Raw genomic sequence first — 23,238 nt, 5'->3', positions numbered from 1 at the left:
TTTGATGCTTCTTGCCAAGATTCTACAACTGCAAGTAAAGAATGGCTGCTTGCTACACACCAATCTTTTGTAATCATCTATATATACCAGTACCCCAAAAATTTGTTTGCTCTGTTATCAATACAATATTCCATAAAACATTCGTAATGTAGTTTTGGGTTTTTATTAATATACATTTCATGGGGTTTTTGTTGTTGGGGGGGGGGGGGGGGAATAAATTTCAAAAATGTTTAAATTCAAGTCACATTAGTTTGAATAGATTCCATAAAAAGTATTTACCGTACATTTCAATCATGACACTGTTTCTGACAGCCACTAAATGACTATAATATATGGTATAAACTTTCACAAACAATTTTTAACAAACAATGCCATTCAAAATGTTTTTAATTAAAACATAATAAACAAAAATAAACAAAAAATAGAGACATATTAATGACTGTTAGTAATTAAAAAACGGAAATACACATGACATTATTATTCATTTCCAAGATAACTTTTCCACCGTTTCTTCGGAGGGGAGAGAATAAAGTCTCTTGAAAACGGAGAATAGTAAACAGCTTCCTTGCTTGTGTCCTTAAATGTGCTTAATTTATCTTCTTTTGAAGAAGAACTTCCAGCTCTGTGTGTTTTAAAAGCTTAGTACCTTGCAATGAAATCAGAAAAGGCCAAATGTCTAGCACAGGAGTGCTTTATAATTTCTAATTCGTCATTCTCAATGTGATCAAATTCTAGTGTAGCTGATACATTCACTGTACAACTTTCTGATTGAGAATTACTTTTTTCAACAAATGGAAACTTGTGTACTTGGTTAATACTGCTGTTTGCTGCTGAACACTCATTTTCTATATTGAATTTACTAAACGTATTGGAGTTTGGAGTTGCATTGTGACTTGAACACTCTGGAAACAAGGTCAAACATTGAGTTACAGATGGCGCTTTGACAGGTTCATCTAATATGGATTTAATTCCAACTATGTCACCATTTTGGGTCTGATTTTGGTGTCCCTTCACTTTGATGGTGGTGGAGCTGGAAGAAGGCGCACAGAAAATGTTGGGTGTGTCAAGGATTATCCAATGTCTCTCCCTTAAAACAGTGTCGGGAATTAACACAGCTGGTGATACTGGGTTTGATGTAGATGGTGGTTGTTGATTTGATGAAAGTGTTGAAGATGATGACTGTTGATTTGATTGTAGTTTAAATTCTGCTGCTGCTGATGATGACAATGATGATGTTGATGATAGCGGTGATGATGAAGAGGGAGATTGTTCTGACTTGTCCAAAATCTGTATGCTTGAGCACAATTTCGATAAAAGGGATGAAGGCCTCAAATCAGGTTTATGCTTTGGAAGAGAAATTTGGAAATCACTATCACACAGCAATTTGTCAAATTGGGACCTATTCTGCAACTCTGATATACCAGTTTCTATGCAATTGCTTTCACCATTCATGTATCATTTATGCTTCATTTTTACATGCTCTGAAAAAGGTTGGATCCTACTACACTGATCTTCACTTGAATTAAGAAATTGTCTGTATGAGGATGTCCTCAGTGAACCTTCTCCTTTTTCTACATCTTTTGTCTCACCAATTGTATTTGGATCTATCACAGTTTTGTCGATAGGTAATTCTTTTAAGTTTACCATGGAGAATTGCTTTTTTTCAAAGTCTTCTCTCACATGTTCCTCTTCTTGTGGAAATGCATAAAAACACCATGTTGTTGTACTGCAATTACTTGCCTCCGAAGGAAAATTTTCAGATTGACTCAAGTTCCTTTTCCGATTCCCACATTGGTTTTTATTGGATACTCTCTTTATGTGCTCATTTGACATATGTCTGTTTCTGCTTTCCTCTGAATTAAAGACAAAATTGCACACATGACAAGTTAAATTTGAAGCTGAATGGGTTGTTTGTTTCTTCATTTTAGTACAGTTACCGGTAGATTTCGGAGACTTTCTCTTGCAAGGAGAAGAAACATTTGATGGCTTAGTAGTCTTCCCTTTTTTAGGCTTTACAATCTTCATAGCTACATGCAGGACTTCATCCAGTTTGTGATTAGAGGAATCTTCCTTGAATAGAATATTCGAAACCTCAAGAGACCCTGGGCTGAATGCATTTTCAAAAGGCTTTAATGTCAAGTCTGAACAATGAATAGAGTCCAATGAATCCACAGTGCTTTGTATGTGTGACTTTTTCTTGCACTTCCCATTGTTCAGGATGCTTAATATGTAATCATCTAATCTGTGACCTGTTCTAACCCTATTGAAATTCTCAACGAGTTGTTCATCAGAAAGCTCCCCATTTGTTGAAAAATTTGAACTGCTGTCATTGGTGTTTGAATCCTCATCAGAATAAGTGTTTCCTGAGATAACACTTGCACAATTATTGATTGGATTCCCAGTAGGAAATCTATTTGGTGACTGTAAGTTCCTGAGAATGCTCAGAATATAGTCTTGGTCATCAGGATTTTCTTCGGTTTCACTCTCCATGGATAAGGTTAAGAAAAATTATCACTTATTTTAAAAAAAAGCACTATACCAAACAAGTTAAACTTCCAGTGTCTAACAGTGATGAGTGACACATTCTGATAGACTTCTGCAGCTGTTCATTTTCCATATTTTGCATGCTCGAGGATCTGGTCTGCTTTTGTAACTCAAATACATGTAATGTCTGTAAAATAGAAGATAACAATTAAGATTACGATTGCATTGAATGCAAAATGACTTCTCTTGGAATCACTTGTGCAAAATATAGAGGGATAAACCAAAATTATATGCGTTAGCGTTACCTTGTCCAAAAGTGAAAGTAGGTGTATTGTCGAGCCCGGGTTTTATTAAATTTCTTTTTTAGATTTGCCGTTCACAACATTTTAACGTTGTGGAAATGCATACCATGTATCGTTTTATTAGAATAATATGTCAGAAAACGATGATTGAGGAAATTGAAAAATAAAAACCCCTATCCTAAAATACATCGGAGTCGGAATACCAGCGAAAATCAGTCATGGCAGAAGAAACTACAAACAGTCTTCTAAATTTTGATATTGAGGTAAATATATGGACACATTTAAAAGCAAACAATAAACTGAACTTACAATTGTGCAATTAAATTTCATATTCATAGAGGAAATTATTTTCTTTAGATAAATTTGGACGGGAGGGTTAAATAACTCAAAAGGGGGTGTTGTCAGTTTTAGCTTGGATCGAAGTGTGTGTAAAGTTATACAGATATACCCAGTCATGCAACGACAAGGTGTAAATTATTGTATACTAAACATATCAAAGTTTTAAATGCAATTACTCTCATCCTCAAGACAGAGAATACACAAATTCCAATCGATAACACAGAGGAGGACATTGGGTTGAACCTGGGTTGTTCCTAAAGGATGAAACCAATTTACATTTGATGATAATAGCCAACATTTGCAAACTGGTCTTCAGTTCACATTGTTTTGAATATTCGTATGATTTGCTTTGAATGCATGCTAAGATTGTCGATCATTCTAGCTATATTTTGAGGGATCTTTCAGTTTCATTCTCCAACATTTCAGTATGTTTATGTCTGTAACGTTATGCGAGATATTTTGGGTAACTGTTTTATTTTTTAATGTAGTTTGATGATGATGAATTTAAATCTGACCTGCCAACTGTAGATAATCCAACCCTTGAAAGCATTTTGAATGAGGTAAGAATATTTCTTTTATTTTATTTAATTTAACATATTTAATAAGGATTTTCGATGTGTCAAATAGGCTTTGAATTCCAACAATGAACATGTTGGCTACTGCTCTTAGATAAGGAGAATAGGCTGTGTAAAAAAGTAATGTATACATACAAGTGTATACGTTACTTATAGTTCATTTATGCTGTGAAATTTAGTAATGATCAAATCTCCATTATCCTGTTGATGTAAAATGTTTTCTGTTATTTTGATAATGAATATTTGTTATTTTATTATCACATGTTAATATCATTCTGATTAGAGTGAAGACTATGAATCTCCGGCCGAGGATGACACATCCTCTGTTATCTCTGCTGTCCAGCCATTTAAGGATTCAGGGGACACAACCTCCCTCTCTAGCTCTGACAGTAATCGGACTGACAGAAGTTCCAGGTCCAGACAAAAGTAACAGCTAGTTTTCCTCTAAACTGAGATTAATTATTTAAACAATGCAATCTTAGATCTACCTTTATTCATCTGATATGGAAAAACAATCATAATAGAAATCGATTTCACAGCCAAGAGCAGAATTATATCACAAGAGATGGACCCCAGGAAAATTAACGTTGAGTATTTCAGGCAGTTGCATTGATGAATTCTAATGCCATATAGCATTCAATAAAATAAAACGTTAACAAAATTGACTTATTTTTCTTTTTCTTTTTTCAAATGAACTTAAAAAATCATATCATTTGCCAGAGAAACTGAAAATAAATATTTGCTTAAAATTTTGTTAATATAGAAACCTTATTAATTGCTTGGTTTCACATGATTAATTGTTTTTTATTCTTGTAAGTATTTAAAAGATAACCACTATTACTGCCTGATAAGTGATAACCAAAGGATCAGGCAGTAATAGTGGGAAAATAAATGATCTTTCAATTGATATATTGGTGATTTTAATAGCTAAGTATGCATTAATTCATAAATTTCATGTTCTTTTTTTAGGAAGAAAATTGATATTCAAAAGACAATACATGGCTCAGTGTTAAAACCAAATCGTCTGAAAAACATAGCAGCCCAGCTTCTCAGTGCTGCAGTAAGAACTTTACATTATACCCTCCACTTTATACCCACCTACCATCACAAGTGGTCTTTGCTATCACTACCCCCTAGAAGTGTTGAATGAAACATAAGAGAAAATTCATGTCCAAAAAATTTTAATACGATATTGTTAGAATGAATACACGTTTTTGGTTTGTTTAAATACCAATGGGAACTTTTACACGTAAATTTCAGTTGGGTTGTATTTTTTGAAAGTAATGTCAATATATGAACCAATGGATCACCCTGCCATTAAGCAGAAATATTACGTGTTTAACAGTTAGATTTTTAATTGAATTGTTCTTCTTTGTTCTAGGATAGAGTTGATGCAGGGATGCCAACATCAATGGTATGTACATGTAAATGATTTTCTATTGATACATCATATATATTAGTAATGGTTTAAGAAAATAAAAACAAACTCAAAATGAATAGTTAGACAAAATTAACCCAACTTAGATAGATATTTTTAAAATCTTCATTTTTTTTTTTTTTAATTTTCAGGCCATTTCTTCCTTAATAGCCATTGGAACATCGCATGGACTGGTTCTGGTTTTTGGTGAGTTTATTTTCTCATGAATGACAGAAAAGTATTGTAATTAAAGTTGGTTTACATTATATATACTATACCTTGTAAAACACCTTTTACATTGTATATGGTTTACTTATACATCGCTTGTCAGACCTAGCTAGGACATTTCTTAAATATCTTAATTTCAGAATGTCCAATATTTTTTTTATTTATTTCACTGTTTAAAACAAAGTCTTGTCAGCATGAACACTGATTTATATATATTCTTATATATATTCTTTCCTATTCCTCTTACATACAGACCCCAAACAAGTGTTGAAGTGGTGCTTAGGGAGCACAGCGGTGGGTCAGCAGTACGGGTCTGTGTCCGCGCTCAGCTTCAACAAAGACTGCACCCGACTCCTCTCGGGCTTTGCCAAAGGACAGGTCAAATCTACAAATTTGATAATAAAAATAATATACAAACTTTTTATTATTAAGACATAGAAATGGAGCTTGTTGATAAATAAGTTTTTTCACACATGTGTCTTGTTTATATAATGAATTTTGTAAACCTTGTATGTTTTACTTTTAAGAAGAATTGTTTATTGAAGAGTCAGAGTAGAAATGACTACAGTACAGATGCATTTTGACTTATATAATTTTTTAACAAATAAATAATATTGTGACCATCTTGGTGCCAGGTAAAGCAATAGACAGTAGGTTTATTATTTACACATTTATTGTTTGTTTTTTATTACAGATAACAATGTGGGACTTAACCAATGGTAAACTTCTGAGGACAATAACAGATGCCCACCCCCCGGGCTCAGCTGTCCTTCATGTCAAGGTAAATGAATTTCAGTAGCATATACCCTAACTCTGTGTATCTATTGCTGAATCATTACTGCTGTCTTTTAATTTACTTTTTTTCAAACGAAAACTTGCCCTCCTTTTTCAAGTGCATGTTCATGCATGGTTATATCAAGCAGCAGAACCAAGATGTACTAAATGTATCATTTTTGTTTCAGAAATACGGTAAAGGAAATTTTTCACATCATGTATGTGTGTTTGTTTTATAGTTCACAGACAGTCCCGTGTTAGCTGTGTGTAGTGACAGTGGAGGGTCGGTGTTTGAACTTGAAATGAAGTAAGAAGGAAGCATCTAAATTTACTCTCCCATTTAACTAAATGCTATTCCCTGTAAAACCAATGGAACAAAAGTGACACATATTATTTCCATTAATTAATAACATCTTTGTATTTTTTAGGAGATTGATTGGAGTGCGAACCTGTGAATCCAAATGTCTGTTCTCAGGAAGGTATGAATTCTATAACTCTGTCTTTTTATTCAACTGAAATACTCAAAAGTTGATAATAATTTTTTTGTAATTTGAAATCACACAAAATCATGTCTGTGTTTTTTTTTAGCCGAGGAGAAGTTTGTGTGGTAGAGCCCTTACACATGAATCTGACTATCAAAGATCATCCAATGCAGGATGTAATGGTGGTTGCCATGGCGACACTGTCAAAAGTATGTCACATGATCAAATGTTAACCTGTTGGATCACAGGGGCTCGTCATGAAGTTTTTTCAACCTTTTATATCTACCACTTCTATACAATAAAATACACTTTATTGTATAGAGGTGGTAGATATAAAAGGTTGAAAAACTTCGTGACGAGCCCCTGTGGTTGGATTTGTTTTTAAAAAAATATCGAAATAAATTTGATTTCAGCTTTTCTCGTACATTTTGCTGTACAATTCTATAGATATGTTTTGTTTTTTTCAGGTGTTGGTGGTAACATTAAGACCTCAACTTAAGGTTGTTTTCACTCATCCACTAAAAGTAAGAATATGCAGGTTTTGGTTGCAATCAGATTATCTTATTTTAGTTTCATTTATGTACATGTACATGTGTAATTGAGTGGGAGATATGATGACAGACCAGAGTTCAAACCTGGGCCCCCTGAATCTCTAGTCAGGTGCTCTACCAACTGAGCTATCTGGCCGCAGTATTCAAATTCGTTTGACATACATTGTACAGTACCGTAATACATCGTACTGTTGTTTCATCAATTTTCGTGGATTTCGTTGTTGACTTGATTCACAAAATAAAATGTTCAGTGAAGTGCTATTTCTGAGAAGCTATTGTATACGTGGGTTCACTGTCAACAAATTAACGTATCCTTGAAACTAATTTTTATTAAATCCCCATGAATATTGATAAAATCACAGTATACAGTGTATATTAAAAATTTTGGCCTTAGAAGAATAATTATCTTTGGGTTATAACTGTATTCAAATGAGATGACCGTGGTTTTATTTCTAGGGCAGTCCCACCTGCCTGCCCCTGCTTGCGTGGCATTTTGTGGTCATACAAGTGTCAGAGAGGGACCGGGTCATTGACCCAGTGCTGGTGTTTGCCCGGGAGTCTACCATCTACTTCTTCCAGGTATGCATTATATTCACAGAGCTAATATGAAGGATGTGATGCATTAATAATGTCCTTGTTTAAAAAATAAGGTAAGATGTAAGGCTCAGATCATGTATTGTAAAGTAAAACCTTGTTTTCGCGTCAGCTTTATATCACAATTTACAAGTGATAATTAAGCTAATTTGTGCATTCTTCATACTTTTTTTGCGTTTACATATGAAGTTAATTTACATAAAATTTATAAAACACTTTTAATTCTATTTGTACACTTCCTTCAGGTGATATGTAACAATGCCCAAGATATAAAGTGTTCCGGTCTCCAGAAAATCACAGTCCCGTACAAAATGTTGAGCGTAGCTGTGAGTATATGGGACTGTATATATGGTACCCTTTTTATCTCCGTTTATGTGTTATCAAACAGTCGCATATAAAAAATTAAGAATGACTTTTGCCATTTCTTTTGGAGAATAGTGGATGAATCCCCGAGTCCTTGTTACCATGGATACCAATGAAAAACTTCATGTTATAGATGTCAGATCTGAAGAAGAACTTGAGGTGAATTTTTATTTAGATAAATTAAAAAATGTTTTTGCTATATGAAACTTATTAATCTTACCTCATCACTTCTTCATTAAGTTCTTATCACTGATCATGAAAAGGTTGTCGAAAGATTATTTATCCTATATTTTGATATTTTCTAGGTATTTTTTTAAATAGATTATTAATGTATTATTATAATATTATTTCAGAAATTATCCTATATTTTGATATTTTCTAGGTATTTTTTAAATAGATTATTATTATATTATTATAATATTATTTCAGAATTTTTTTTTGATAATTTCTTTATGTTGGTGTCACAAAGAATGTTTGATAATCTATGATCTGTTTGGAGTAAATGATTTCTCTCTGTTTCAGGTTTTGGATGTTTCCTCTGTACAGCTGGTGTACAATAACAGTCATTTCAAGTCTCTGGCTACCGGGGGAAATGTCAGCCAGGCACTGGTATGTGTGAAAGCGAAAGTATCAAAACACATTAGCTAGATACTAGTAGTTCAGTTTATAAAAAACAGAAAATGAAAGTTTCAATGATAAAACAGGGAAAGTGTCAAAATTCTAAATCAGAGATGTTGAAAATCATCGCAAAGTGAATTTGCATTTGATTATGGCAGACTAGAGAGTTTATGCTATTGGTATATATCAGATTTCATAGGCTGAGAGTGAACAAGGCTTTAAAAAAAAAAAAATTGCGATTTGTTGTAGGCAATGGCGGGAGAGGAAGCATGCTACCAGACAGTGGTCAGTCAAAATGGACAGCTCTTCTTGCTGGGGACCAAGGGAGTGTATGTTTACACACTCCGCAACTGGAGGGAGGTAGGGGTGTGGGGCAAGGAAGTTTGTCACATACAATATCATTTTTTCAAATGAAATTGATATCATTGAATATCACAGTACAACTAAAACTCAAATTATGATTTAACAATACATGTAGAAAACAATAAACAGATGATTTAACTTAATTCACAACCCATTCTGTAAACATTTCCTCTTATGAGGGGTTTCTCTGCTTGGTGTAGCTCCTTTTATAGTTTTAGAGTTGTAATTTGGTACATGTATTCACATATACTACTTTCATCAAGTGTGATCCAGCACCAAATATATTGATGATTAATTTTATGAATATTTGAGAGATGTGTACCATTTGCACTTTGTTATGAATACATATACATGTACCTTTGTTTGTGCAGCGTATCGATGTACTGGTGAAACAGAACAAGTACAATGAGGCCTTGGCACTAGCTCTGTCCTTCTACGATGGCCGAGCCAAGGCAGTGATAGGACTGACTGCCTCCTCCAAAAACAAGAAAGAGGTCGTCTCCAGCTTGGTAAGAAAGAGAATTTGCTTTCAATGTACCCAGTATTTAGGGAATGCCCTATCAATACTACTACCGCTAACCCATTGTGAAAGATGTCAACTGGTATTGAATTCATGTTGATACATTCAGTTGTTTTCGTCAAACTGTTATTATTTGTTTTTAAGAAAAATGCATAAGGATACTGTAAGGGAGAATTTAATGTAACATCAGAATTTTGATGACAGGGATGTGTTTTGCTTTAAAAAAAAACTTAAGATAGTCTTTTTTTGCAAACTGGATTTTATCTCAAAAGTATACAGATTTTAATCTCATCAAACGAGACTAAATTACATCCTCAGTGCATTCTGTCTCATTAAGCGTGTAAGAAACTGCAGAAAACTGAAGCGTGATGATGAACACATTTTGCAAATCATTTGTAGATGTTAGACCTCCTGTTTGAGTATGTAGATTTGTCCATGACTACACTGTGTCCAGAGAAAGGAAAGATGGAGGAGTTAGAGGCGTACTATCAGGTAAAGACACTTACCGTAGTAATCATATTATTACTGCACTGTGGTTTTTCTGTAAAAAAAAAGAGTGTAAAATCACTGGTAATTGTAGCTCTTTCCTGTAATTTACTATGCATGGTTTCATCAATATCAAATAAGGTTAACTTTTCTTGTGTGGAGTTAATTGGTTAGTGTTGTGAATTTTGCTAAAACATATTTTTATTTACAGTTTGATAACTTATTTATATTGTTTCACAGAACATTGTTCCAGTATGTGTCGACTACTGTCTACATCTGAGTAGAACGTAAGTGTTTCATAAAGATCTAGTTGATTACATGCATATGTTAAATCTTGTGTAAACTGTACTCAGAATGAAGAACAGACATGAGCACTAACAATGTCTTTAAGAGAATACTCTCTAATATTATATTATTATTTCAGAGACATCCTGTTTGGAAGGATCTACGACCGTTTCGCGGTGGACTACATTGCCCGGGGGACGTTCCTGGAGTGCCTGGAGCCTTACATCCTCTGTGACAAGTTGCGCTCCATCCCACCCAGTGTCATGAAGGACCTTGTGGAGCACTACCAGGCCAAGAACATGCTGGAGGGGGTCGAGTCCTGTATAGTCCACCTGGAGATTACCAGTCTTGATATACACCAGGCAAGCTAAAAATAAATTCTATTTTCAACCATGGTTTTTGCAGATGAGAGTCATATAAATGATGTTGAAATTTTGTTCCGTTAATAATGATAGATATTGAGACATTGATTTTATAATTAGATTTATGTACCGGTATGTGTAATCCATGCATTGGGAAGGAATTAAATTTTGTAATCACATAGAAAAATATTGACGTATGAGATTTAAAATTATTGTGTTAAGCTTAATAAGAGGTGCTCATAGCAAGATTAATGCTCATATGTACAATTATGGGAGATGTTTTCTTGTTCATTTATTCCTGGTTGATACAATGTTAAAAAAAATAACTTTAAAGAATTATTTTTGTTTATGATTGTACAACAGGTAGTAAACTTGTGTTGGTCCCATGGGCTGTATGATGCCATCATCTATGTCTACAACAAAGGCATGCATGACTATACCACTCCTCTAGAGGAACTGCTGGGAATTTTACAGCAGGCTGTCCGGACGGGGATACAGCTGACGGATGAACAGATCCGACTTGGAAATAAACTCCTAGTCTACATTAGGTAAAGTGAAAATTCAGATAAATTGATCCACTGGGTAATAAATTTCTAGTTTATACAAAATGTATCAGTTAAAGTAAAAATTTGATAAATTGATCCTCCGGGTAATAAACTTCTAATTAACAATAGTCAGGAAGGCTATTCTTACTTCATTTTGATACTTCAGATAATCTTTTGATTAGAATATTTCAAACTGTACATTTTAACATACCATTAAATTCATATCTGATTATCTCTTAAACTATTTTTAACCGGGTTTTCCAACGGAAAAATCCGGTTATTAAAATGGTGAAAATGGCGGGCGGGCGGGCGGATTGGCGGGCGGGCGGGCAGCTGCCAAAAGGGTACCCTCATTATACGGATAACTCCTCCTACAGTTTTCAAGATAGGAAGTTGTTCTTTTGCAGATCAATTGTACATATATCAGAGGTGTGCATATTGCTAAGATTTTGATTTCCGATAATTTATCGAAAAAATACCAGCTTTTGAACTTAGTCATTTTTTAACAAAATGTTGCATATAGGGTACCCTCATTGTACGGATAACTCCTCCTACAGTTCTCAAGATAGGAAGTTGTTCTTTTGCAGATCAATTGTACATATATCAGATGTGTGCGTATTGCTAGGATTTTGATTTCCGATAATTTATTGAAAAAATATCAACTTTTGAACTTAGTCATTTTTTGGCAAAATATTGCATATAGGGTACCCTCATGGTACGGATAACTCCTCCTACAGTTCTCAAGATAGGAAGTTGTTCTTTTGCAGATCAATTGTACATATATCAGAGGTGTGCATATTGCTAGGATTTTGATTTCCGATAATTTATGAAAAAAATACTAGCTTTTGAACTTAGTCATTTTTTGGCAAAATGTTGCATAAACATGTAGGGTACTCCATTTCACTGGAAAAGGGTTGACATGGATTATGGATACAGTTTACATAAAAGAAAACCCGGTTTGCTGTCACATTGACAGCTTTTCACTTGTCAAGATATGAAATGTAAAAATTGGATGCTTCTACTTAAACCATATTAGGTCTATAGAATATTTCTTTGATGTTACAACATCTTAATAAAAATGGATATGTACAGGAATAGTATTACTATACAATATATGTACAGATACGGAACACATACTGCAGCTGATCTCAAACCAAAATACTATTTGTCTGGCACATATTTCAATATATTTTATGTGAGTCATAATAAATACAAAATTTTCACTCAACACAGCTGCTGCTTGGCAGGAAGAGCCTATCCACTTGGTGACATCCCAGAAGACATGGAGGCAGACGTCAAGAAAAATGTCTTCCAATGCATCACACGCATGAAGATTAAAGCAGGTCAGTCAGCTAGATTTCCATTTTTACTATCCTTTTTAGAATTTTTTTTTTTTATTGTGATGTATCACATCGTATTCTGAGATAATCCACCATGGAAATTTCTCAAATGTTACTTTAACTCCACTTGCAGAGGATCCCACTTATCCGTATCTTCGAACACTGCTACAGTTTGACACCAGAGAATTCCTAAATGTGCTAGCCTTAGTGAGTGTGGAAGAACTTTTTTTTATTAAAATCATAAAATTAAAAATCGTAAATATTTCTGTTTCGTGAAGATATCAATAGGAACAGAATGTGATAAATATATATGCATGTATCATACATGTATGGAATGAATTCTTATATTCATAAACTTAATGTGTCAGTTTTGTGCATACCTTGATTGTATGTATTTAAAGAGAATTAAGCAATATACATGTACTCTTTTATGAATTAAATTAGGTTCACACACACAACAGATCTCCGTTAAGTTTTTGATTGAATTTGATAAATGAAGGCTTGTTATAGGATTTTTTTTTCACTTCACAATTGAAAATGAGAAAAACATTATTTGATAATCATCTTCATACTGTTTCAGGCTTTTGAGGAGAAAGAATTCAACACAGAAGAAGGGTAAGACATTTTCTAAGAACTTGAAATTTTAGCTAGAGGAAAATACAAAAAAGATTGCAGAAAGCCAATGACTCATGGGTTAAAATGAGGCAAAATAACTACTGTAAATCCTCAAACTTGGAGAAGTATTTTTGGGGTGTCAAATAACCAGACAGACATGGAATTCTGTAACATTAAACTCATACCTGTAAAGTTTTTTTGATGACAACTTTTTTAGAGATAATTAAAACAACTAAACTTATTTGTAATTGCAGAATCAGAAACCGTCAAAGAGTAGTGGACATTCTTCTGCAAGTGATGGTGGAAAGTGGGGAATTCACTGTAAGTGTTGTAATGTGGAATATTCTAATCCAACACTGTTTATTAAGTCTTTGATAAAATACAAAACATTACAAACGACTGAATTTTCAAATGTGCATGAAATAAAACTAATAAACTTTTCTTCCTGTTTTGTAGCCCACTCAGATAGGAGTTCTGTTTACGTTCCTGGCTCGGCAGATGGCGAGTCATGAAAACACCATTCTGGTCAACAGAGTTTTGTTTGAGCAGGTGCTTGAAAATTTTAAAATACCTTTTGTACCGCACCAGTACATTGTATATAAGCATTATCATGACTTTACATTGATTTTTTATCATAATTGAATCATTTTAAAAATATGTAAGATGAAGTTTTTAAAGAGTCATAAATTTAGTTATAAAGATATGTGCAATATATTTTAAACTTGGTTACTTTGGATTGTATTGAATCTTTTGAATTATAGGTGTTGGAGTTTTTAGCTAACCCTGAGGATGATTCCCGCCATGAAGAGAGACAGCAGGCCCTGATGGAGCTTCTACAGGCAGGGGGCCTACAACAGGTCAATGAGGAAAAGTTACTGTCCATGGCAGAGAACGCTAAATTGTAAGGGAGTCATACTGTTAGTCAATCAGTAGTGTGTTTAGAGAGGGAGAAAAGATAGTTTTAATGGAGCCGTTATCTTGAGAGAGAGAGAGAGAGAGAAAGAGAGAGAGAGAGAGAATTACAAATATTCCATACAAATCTATTTATATTCCCTGGAAACCTTTTTTTACTTAAGTAAAACGTCCTGAATAAAAACAACATGTCTTGTTACAATTTTATTTGTATTATGTTGACAGCTTCCGTGTCTGTGAACTGCTGTATGAGAAGAGGAGACAGTTTGATAAAATTCTGTCCTGTTACCTCAGAGATCCCTCCAGAAAGGTGAGAAATACGATGGAAGCTCAACTTGATCTTATATAAAGATTTGACACACGTAAACCTACCATAATCAGATTATACATGTGTACATGCATTAACATCTTAAAACAGAAGTGTTTTGAGATTTCTGTGTTCATAGTATCAAGGTTAATACATTGTATAGGGATTTAAACTTCCTGGCTAGTTGTAAAGCACCTGTAATAGATTGTTAATTCCTGTATGTTGTGAGTACAGAACATGTACAAATTTTACAGTAAATTCTTTGAAGTAAATAGGCATGTACTTTAAATTCCTTATTTTACACGAGTACTTAATTCCGCAATCCAACTGTTTTGTATTAAATTACGAGAATATAAAATCGGGAACGCAGAACTTTTATCCATATTTCTTATAGCTCTAAACTTTTAAAAAATAATGGGGAATTTTTAAAATCCGCGAGGGGTGCTTCTCGCAATTTTTCGCGGAAATATATTCCTCGCTTTTAATTAGGAAATTATGGTAATTGATAGGTAACTCTCTTTTTAAACATTAGCTTTTTATTCTTTTTTTCATTGCAGTACCATGCATTTAGTTACATCACCAGCATACTGAACAGTGAGAGGTTTTCTGTGGAAGAACAGGAAAGGTTGAAAGAGGAGGCCTTTAATCAGTTAGAGGTAACTAAGGAAATTCATTGAAAAATTGTGTTCTTTACCATTACAAAAAAAATGATCATATCATACACAATCATGTACGGTATATACATATACATGTACCTAACCTTCTGTTGGTTTTTAAGAAATTATTGGTTGACAGATATTATGTGTATATTTCAGTACAAGAGTTAACTCCCCTTGAGTTCTATGACATTTCTTTTATCCTATTCAAGATTGTTATTTTTTTTTTTAATGAAACATTGATTTGTAACAGTTTTATCAAGCATTTGAACAAAGGAAGTTTAGTTAAATATATTTTTACATGGTTTTAGTTGACCTTATATGGTAAATACCGGTAAATTCAATATTGGGCCTTAAGCTTTCACCCCATATGGGATATTATGACAGTATGACCACATATAAACCAATATAGTAGCATAATCAAACAGAAAGCATATAACAAATAGAACATTGGCAAATATATAGATAACAAACCAGCTGGATCTTCTGATCCGTGTTGTAGGAGCTGGTATCCATTGACTGTAAACAGGCCGCTCAGATGGTCATCTCTACCATGCCCAAAAACCTGGGAGTCATTGCCAACAAGATGAAAAGTAACCCCAAGGTTTTGTTTGAGTTCCTGAAAGGTGTGATGTCATGCAGGTGAGCAGATGCAGATTGACTTTTTCTTTTTTTTTTAATAAATATTTGATGTTTAGTTTTGATAAATACAGTGAATAAATACACAGACATTACAATCTATGCTTCTGAAGTATACAGCAATACATTCAAAGATAAATGCTAATAAAAAATCACATACACAGCATGACAGGTAGTAGGTAAGTCTTCTTTTTTTTTAATTTAATTTTTCCCGTTTTTATATTTTTTCAACATTTATAGCATAATATGGTGTATGCTTTGCAAAATGAACATTCTGTTTTTCTGACCTTATATTTAGGGATTCTGGTGGCAGTGCTATACACACAGACAAACAGGTGAACATTGATCCCTGGATCATTGAGCTGTACGTGGACCTCATGTGTCAGTTCAGACCACAGGAAGTCTACAACTACATCAAACTGAACGAGGGATACCGGCTGGAGCAAACTCTGGAAGTAAGTTATCTCCCTTAGTCAGGGAGACAATACCCTTATAGAGAGTGTGTGAAGGATTTGTGGTAAACCAATTTGTGTTTCATCATTTTATGAAGCATCTTTAAAGTGTACTTTATATCTCATAACGTTAGTATGTATTGTTATCAAACATATTATGTGTGTGTTCAAGTCAGTGTGTTTTAATTGTGCAGATCTGTAGGCGACACAAGAATTCTGAGGCCACAGCGTACCTACTGGAGAAAGCAGGAGACATCCAGGGGGCATTTGGAATCATTCTGACGGTAACAAGTTTCTTCTTTGTTTACATGTACATCAAATTTCCTTCTGTTACTGAGAAAAAAAATTAGATGTTGGTTACTGTTGTGTTCATCTTTTAAAAACCTGGTCTATAGGTAAGAATATTTTGTTACATGTATTATATCTTAGAATGATTCAGAGGTAAGGTTTTTTTGTTTTTAACTTTTTCAGAACCTCCAAAACAAACTGAAAGCATTGACAAATGAACTACTGTCTCCTGAGTCAGAGAAAGGTAATTTCCTAAACTTTCAGTTTGAACATTTGGTTGGCATGTAACTTTATAAGTGCAATATTTTATATTCCTATTAAACAAAAAAATGAATGATAGCAAAACAAGACAATGACTTTTCAGATGTGACAGTACAGTTTCTGGAGGTCCAGGCTCTCATCCTGGTTGTGATCCAGTTGTGTCAGAGGAATTCTGGGAAAATGGATGAGGCCGGTAGAGAGGTAATCTCCTCATTTTTTTATTCAGAACAGATTAATTTCAAACTTTCTCAGTGACCTGCTCATGAGTAGGTAAATCTTTAGACAATGAATAGCTACTGAGTTGTATCGACACTTGATTTCTGTTTTTTTGATGAATTTCTTTATTTGTTGCAGTCCCTTTGGTTCCCTCTCCTGGAGACTGTTATGTCACCACAGAGAAAGCTGAAGGACCTGAACAACAAACAAATTCAAGAAGGTTTGTATGTTAATCTAGTTCATGTGCAATTTATAAAAAGCCAAATTGTAATTGTGTAACTTTCTATTTGATATTTACTATATACTGTAAGTCCCCTACCAATTAAAACAAGGGGGACAATAGTCTTCAACTCCATCTTTCAGTCTATCTGTTAGTCATTCTGTCTCAACATGATACGTTTTTTCTGCTCTTTTTTCATCATGGCTTTGAAAATTACTTTGCAACTTGTGGGTGCACCTTAAAGAGAATCTACAGAACTTGTTTGAGTTCTGTGTTTTTCGTAAAAATTGTTGGTAAACTTTATTTTTAGTGTGCATGAGAAAGAAATGTAGGCACTCATAATTTCAAATTTAGCATCACTTGGTCCATGTTCAAATGTACGATAAAAAATAAGTTTTTCAGCTCACTTGAACTGAAAGTTGAAGTGAAATTTATGACAGAATGACTTGTGTCTATCTGTCTGTATGCAAACTTTCAATATTTTGCATTTCATCTACCCACACCTGTATACGAAGTTTGATGACAAGCTTTTAGAGGACTATTCTGACAATGCAGATGTCATTTATGAAAATTGATAATTGTCAGATTTAGCTGGTAGATGTACTATTCCAGATAACGGAAAACGTAAAGAACCATTTTAGATTTAATGAACAATTAAAAATTTTAATGATACACATCAGGTAGGTTAGTAGTCTCTATCGGCGGCCATGAGGAGATCTGATTAGTTTCAGCCAGGTGGTGACAAATTCTGCCTGTCCTACAACTCCATCCACTAAAATTACAAGGAAGTCACAAGGATGTTACAAGGAAGTAACAAGGATGTTACAAAGAAAGTTACAAAAATGTTACTATGAAGTCACAAGGATGTAACAAGGCAGTCATAAGGATGTTGTGGGAAGTCTTAAGGATGTTGTGGAAAGTCTTAAGGATGTTGCAAGGAAGTCACATTAAGCTTTGGGTTTAGATGGGATTTTGTTCAGCATTTTCTTATTGGCACACTATTTCAGAGTTACATATAAGATTTACTAGATCTTGCTGAAAGTGTAACTGTTTAAGCCAGGTAGAATTGCATTTTGAATAAATTGATGGAAAAGTCCAAAGCCTTTTGTTAACGCTAGTTGCTGTCAATATTTTGTTATCTGCCATTTTCAGAAATATTGACAGCAATCACTTATAACATGTTTTATCTACCAACAGTTCTTTATTCTAGTCCATGGCAAAACCAAATATTTGACATAGAACAATTATATGACTTTGACCTCAATTGACCCCTATATGTGTTTCGCTCCATGTCACAAGTTTTATACAGAACATAGAATGGGATAAAGACTGACTTGTATCCTGATAGATGTATGATGTAATGATAAAAAGAAAGACTCTTACAATTTCCGTCAAAATAGTTCATAACCCAGGGTATATCGGTATCCTCGATATGTCCGTTTCTGTCTACGTCCAGGTGGTGAAAAAGGATCACACCTTCCAAGGACGAGCCCAGGCAGCGCTCTTGCCAATCCAAAAGGAACTCATCACTGGTTAGAGACTTGTCGTCTGAGAGGGACATAAAGAAGGATCATTTTCTACAACCGTTAACTGATAGCTCTTCTTTCGCTGGCATGTTTTATTGTCATCTCTTGAATGAATATTACAGTTTGTTTATGTTATTGAATTAATGTTGTTCATTATTTGAAAATTATTTGGAGATAAGCCTTAACATATATATCTGTAATGAAATTTTTCTAGTCTTAGAAAATTCAACTTATGACTACATGTATGTACATGAAATGAATACTCACGATTTCTGTCAAATTCGAAGAAAACGTGTCGAAACTCCGAGAGCGATAGTCTGTAATTATGATCTATGTCGGCAAGGTGGAACACATATCTGGCCTCGGCATCACTTCCTGCTTGTAGGGAACAAGCATTGACACTGCACAAAATTCAAAAATAAACTTAAAACCCCATTTGAAAGCTTCACTCTGTCACAAGTTTTAGCTTCCATCACTTTTTGCTTGATATTTCAATAATCATGAATACCTTTGTGCTCTTCCTACGTTCATTCACTACTGTGAGAAATGTCCCCTCTACCTCTTTAGGCTTCATTACACAACCCAAAATAGAAAGTCTACGGGGTTTTTGCATTGCATCAGCCACAAAATAGCCCGGATGATAATGTTGAAAAATTGTGCAAGGCATTCTGAGTGAGTTCTGAACAGTGAAAATATGTCCCATTATAAATCTCCATAAGAAATTTGTTTTCGTTCATGTAAACTTTTATGCGTGAAAAATGATAATGAAAATATTTTATATATTTTCCCTTTTATCGATTTCAGCTGTATTTCTTTCACAGTCATTTCACAGTGTATTTTCATTAAAAATCAGAAAGTGATGTAAACAATAACTTGGGACAGACAGACAGTTATAGTCTAACTAAAGTACAACTGCCACAAAGTCATTCCATAAAATAACTTCATTTATTTATGTGGAAAATTGATTTGAATTCAGTGAGAAAAAAATTTATTTTTCTTTTAAATGTATAGTTTTCAGATAGAGTATGCAATGTGCTTACCAGATCAAGATACAGGACAATATAAGTACAATCATTTTGCTGAAATGGAATTGATTGTTGGTGCGTCAACACTTGTCCCTGTCTGGAGTGAAAGAGATTATCAGTATGCAATAGTTTACCTGTTAGGTGCACTCCTTGTCAAATTTGTACGCAACAACACTGTCACTGATAAGAACAAAGTTCTTGGGGGACACTTGGTTTGTACTTAAGAACTAAATGATGATATTTGATACATGTATCACAAACTGAAAACTTCCTGACATAAGTGTGAATTAAGGACCCTTTGACTGATAATGGAGCTAATGAAAGGTGTACAATCGGAGGAGACAATTAAATAAATAATCATGTCACGAACCATTCTTCATGATTAAGATTATTCATTTTAAATACATTTAAGAGAATATAGAATGATGTGAAGAATTGTTAACAAGGTGAGCAATGTGGCCTATGGGCCTTTCTTTAGAAGCAAATGCCAAAGTTGGACTCAATACAAATGATATGTGCTTAGTAATACCAATCATCATTTAAAGGGAATGTTAATTATTATTCTTTCAAGGTTTGATAAAAGTTTGTGATTTTCATTGATAGAAAAATGAAAATTGATTTCAGATTTTAAGAAAGCTACACACCATGTTCTGAACAGCATGATGGGATACATCGCTTTACCCACAATTCTACACAAAATTATGCAGGTGAGACATGGTTAAATAACTTACATTTTATTCTAAATCAAATTTACTACCATCTGAGAGAGAGAGAGAGAGAGAGAGAGAGAGAGAGAGAGAGAGAGAGTTTAAGTGGATTAGAGAGTTGGTCATCAAAATAAAAAGACAGCTTTTATATGCAGATTTCTCCAATCGATGCTTTGCTTTGTCAAAGGAAAACGTAGTTATTACATTAAGAAGTTAAAATCAACATCCCAGGTAGTATATACATGTGGTTTGTACCTTTTAGGATCCAGCATATAGTACAGGGAAGTTTGGAGAAGTAAGGGAGTTAATACTGGGCATGTTGGAGACCTACAATTATGAACAGGTAAATTAAACTTCAAGAAAACATTTTTTGATTGAATATATGTTGAACACATTTATAACAGGTTTTTACAAATGACGTTGTATTATTACAGACTTTAATGGAGACCTGTAAAAACTTGATGAATCACGATATCCATGTCCACCTGAAGAATCTGACGACCGCGGCCAAGAAAGGCTACGTCCCGGCGGGAGACAACTGCTCGCTGTGTACCAAGCAGTTTGTGAACCAGAATGAGACCGATACAGTCATTATATTCAGGTAAAGGAATTCTTTAGGTAGAACTCAGACAAAGTATTCCATTTCAAAGTTTAAATAAATACATGGTCTTAAGTATATAGATACATGCATTATTTCAAGGTAAACGTTTTTTTGGTGACATTTTGTTACTGATTTCTTAGTAAGTTTTACACCCCCCCCCCCCCCCCCCCATCCCCTGAAAAACAAAGAAATGCCTCTATAGAAATGCCTTGGGAGTTTCACAATAAAACCATTTTCACACAATATTTGCAAAAAATTGATTGAAATATTCATTAATTTGTATATTGTAGATGTGGACACAGTTATCATAAAGGATGCCTACAGTCCATCGGTTCGGTCCATGTAATTGATGGCGAGGACTCTTGGGTCTGCTTTCTCTGTAGTCATCGGAAACGCGGCCAGTACCAGAGCACCAGATTCCACCGTAGTCACAGTAACCGCGGGCAACCCAAAGGCAAAGATGTAAGTTATCTGTGGTTGTATTGTTGGGAAAGGGATTAGTCAAAATTAATAAATGATATTTATTTTTTTCTTTTCATAAGTCATGCTTATTCATAGAATGATTTAGTACATGTACTGATGGTTGAAATGTAAGTTGATTGAATGTTTTTCTTATTTTTTTCTCTTAATTGGCAAAGAATACTGTTGATCCACAACACAGTCAAGCCTTGGATTTTGTGAAAAGCTTTTTAAAGACTCCTTCAAGGGTGAGATTTTTGTCTGATTTTCCAGGTAGCTGAGCAACTTATGGTAATTAAAAGTATAAGAAGTTGAGAAATGACAAATGTTTAAAAGGCAAAAATTGGCCAATGTTTACAGTTAAGAAAGAACTGTAAAGATGGATATTTTTAAAACAGATCAGAATTTTGCCATTTTTGTGCAAGAAAGCATTGGAGTGGGGCTACTTATTGTCAAAATTAAGAGTTTACAAAATGTTTTCTCTTATTGCATTACTTTACCTTATTTCAAAACATGGTGAGGTGAGAAAAACTGTTCACAAAATTTGCAAAAATGTCCCCATGGCAAAAGTTTTCTCTTTTACAGTATCAGAATAATCTTCATTATTGGAAATTCCATTCAAATTTTCACATAGGGATGCCAAGTAGCCTGTTTTGTATTTTGTGTACAATTTTGTTCTATAGATGTCTCTCCTGAGTGAACTGTCCAGTTCATCGGCCCCCAAGTCACACCGAGGATCCTCCAGCATCTTCAACCAAGAAAACTTCCAGCTCAAACTGGCGCCCCCTCCAGCAATGGAGTCAGCACCATAAGCACTGACCATTTGAATTAACATTGATAAAATTGTGATACTACTAGTATGTTTGTATACAAATACATTAATTCGTGCAATAGACAGTTATATATTATACACATGTATATCATGTTGTATTAATTTGTGATCATGTATTTCATTTCATCTGTTTGTTTGAATTGTTATGATGTCTAAATATGAATGTTTTATAAAGCTGAATACCGTAATATATTTCTTGCTGTTTTGATTATTTTCACATGTACAGGGCACTTGAAAGTTCACGGAATCAGACAAAAGCCCTGAATGTATGTGTTTACTGAATGTGTTTACAGATGCTGTGGTTTCATCGATGTTTGTTTAATGCCCATTTTCATGGATTTCCTTGTTCAATTGATCCATGAAGTGCAATTTCTAATAACATTTTGTATTGATAGGTTTAATGACAACAAAACATATCCTTGAAACTGATTTCCATTTACAGTGTAATCCATTGGCATTAAATAGGATATGCAATATTAAATTTAGTGGCTGTTATGCTATAAGGGTTGTTATGCAATATAAAACATTATAGTAATACAATCTGTTATTAAAATAATTTAAAAGCTATAAGTGGCTGGAATGAATCATAATGGAGTACTGTGGAATCATTTAAATTCGTGGGGGCCAACTTTCGTGGATTGTGGATTTTTTGCTTATTCGTTGGGATGTAATTTCATGGATGCGCCGGTTTTCAGTTTGAGAAACAAAGATAACTCTTTCTAAATTTGTTTTCGTTGAGGATGTAAATTCGTGGGGGAGGGCTACCCACGAATACCACGAAAATTGAGCCACCTCGAATTCTAATGATTCTACAGTAGTTCATTAATCAGCAAAGGCATTGTTATGCAGTGTTGACGAGTATATGTATATCTGAACAATAATGTACTTTTATTG

At 34.0% G+C, this 23,238-nt stretch overlaps 3 protein-coding genes across 3 annotated transcripts; 1 reads left to right on the top strand and 2 right to left on the bottom strand.

Moving 5' to 3' along the window:
- Positions 1-607: 607 nt before the first annotated feature.
- Positions 608-2,826, bottom strand: LOC105317893 (uncharacterized). Its single transcript, XM_011414697.4, has 2 exons — positions 2,790-2,826; positions 608-2,671 (listed from the first exon to the last, which is right to left on the bottom strand). Exon 2 carries the CDS (start codon positions 2,488-2,490, stop codon positions 1,456-1,458), a length of 1,035 nt encoding a protein of 344 aa, XP_011412999.3. The 5' UTR covers positions 2,491-2,671; positions 2,790-2,826; the 3' UTR covers positions 608-1,455.
- Positions 2,827-2,917: 91 nt separating this feature from the next.
- LOC105317892 (vacuolar protein sorting-associated protein 8 homolog) lies at positions 2,918-22,532 on the top strand. The gene is made up of 42 exons (XM_066076154.1): positions 2,918-3,049; positions 3,614-3,685; positions 3,984-4,126; positions 4,670-4,760; positions 5,082-5,114; positions 5,270-5,324; positions 5,599-5,723; positions 6,040-6,126; positions 6,359-6,426; positions 6,548-6,598; positions 6,708-6,810; positions 7,069-7,125; positions 7,609-7,731; positions 7,992-8,072; positions 8,185-8,268; positions 8,632-8,718; positions 8,977-9,087; positions 9,462-9,599; positions 10,010-10,102; positions 10,337-10,383; positions 10,521-10,743; positions 11,107-11,291; positions 12,522-12,631; positions 12,762-12,835; positions 13,209-13,243; positions 13,498-13,564; positions 13,700-13,792; positions 14,005-14,144; positions 14,381-14,465; positions 15,020-15,118; positions 15,621-15,760; positions 16,056-16,212; positions 16,404-16,493; positions 16,681-16,741; positions 16,862-16,959; positions 17,113-17,194; positions 20,370-20,452; positions 20,715-20,795; positions 20,887-21,053; positions 21,344-21,515; positions 21,692-21,760; positions 22,196-22,532. The coding sequence occupies exons 1-42, from the start codon at positions 3,005-3,007 to the stop codon at positions 22,322-22,324; spliced, it is 4,134 nt and encodes a 1,377-aa protein (XP_065932226.1). The 5' UTR covers positions 2,918-3,004; the 3' UTR covers positions 22,325-22,532.
- On the bottom strand, positions 17,825-19,897 carry LOC105317891 (uncharacterized). Its single transcript, XM_011414694.3, has 4 exons — positions 19,761-19,897; positions 18,988-19,121; positions 18,578-18,742; positions 17,825-17,966 (listed from the first exon to the last, which is right to left on the bottom strand). Exons 1-4 carry the CDS (start codon positions 19,793-19,795, stop codon positions 17,890-17,892), a joined length of 411 nt encoding a protein of 136 aa, XP_011412996.1. The 5' UTR covers positions 19,796-19,897; the 3' UTR covers positions 17,825-17,889.
- Positions 22,533-23,238: the final 706 nt, after the last annotated feature.

Source organism: Magallana gigas, chromosome 2 (assembly GCF_963853765.1).
Source record: "Magallana gigas chromosome 2, xbMagGiga1.1, whole genome shotgun sequence".
Lineage (NCBI taxonomy): Eukaryota > Metazoa > Mollusca > Bivalvia > Ostreida > Ostreidae > Magallana > Magallana gigas.
Note: the sequence above shows the minus strand (reverse complement) of the source record. Positions and strands in the feature narration are given on the sequence as shown.

What these genes read in the sequence shown, in the direction of transcription:
- LOC105317893 (XM_011414697.4), bottom strand. Translation starts at nt 2,490, where the DNA reads ATGGAGAGTGAAACCGAAGAAAATCCTGATGACCAAGACTATATTCTG.
- LOC105317892 (XM_066076154.1), top strand. Translation starts at nt 3,005, where the DNA reads ATGGCAGAAGAAACTACAAACAGTCTTCTAAATTTTGATATTGAG. An exon ending in GATCTGAAGAAGAACTTGAG is followed by an intron (nt 8,269 to 8,631) that starts GTGAATTTTTAT and finishes TCTCTGTTTCAG; the next exon opens with GTTTTGGATGTTTCCTCTGT. An exon ending in GTCTCCTGAGTCAGAGAAAG is followed by an intron (nt 16,742 to 16,861) that starts GTAATTTCCTAA and finishes ATGACTTTTCAG; the next exon opens with ATGTGACAGTACAGTTTCTG.
- LOC105317891 (XM_011414694.3), bottom strand. Translation starts at nt 19,795, where the DNA reads ATGATTGTACTTATATTGTCCTGTATCTTGATCTG. An exon ending in CTTCGAATTTGACAGAAATC is followed by an intron (nt 18,743 to 18,987) that starts GTGAGTATTCAT and finishes TGTCCCTCTCAG; the next exon opens with ACGACAAGTCTCTAACCAGT. An exon ending in GAACTATTTTGACGGAAATT is followed by an intron (nt 17,967 to 18,577) that starts GTAAGAGTCTTT and finishes TTGTAATTTTAG; the next exon opens with TGGATGGAGTTGTAGGACAG.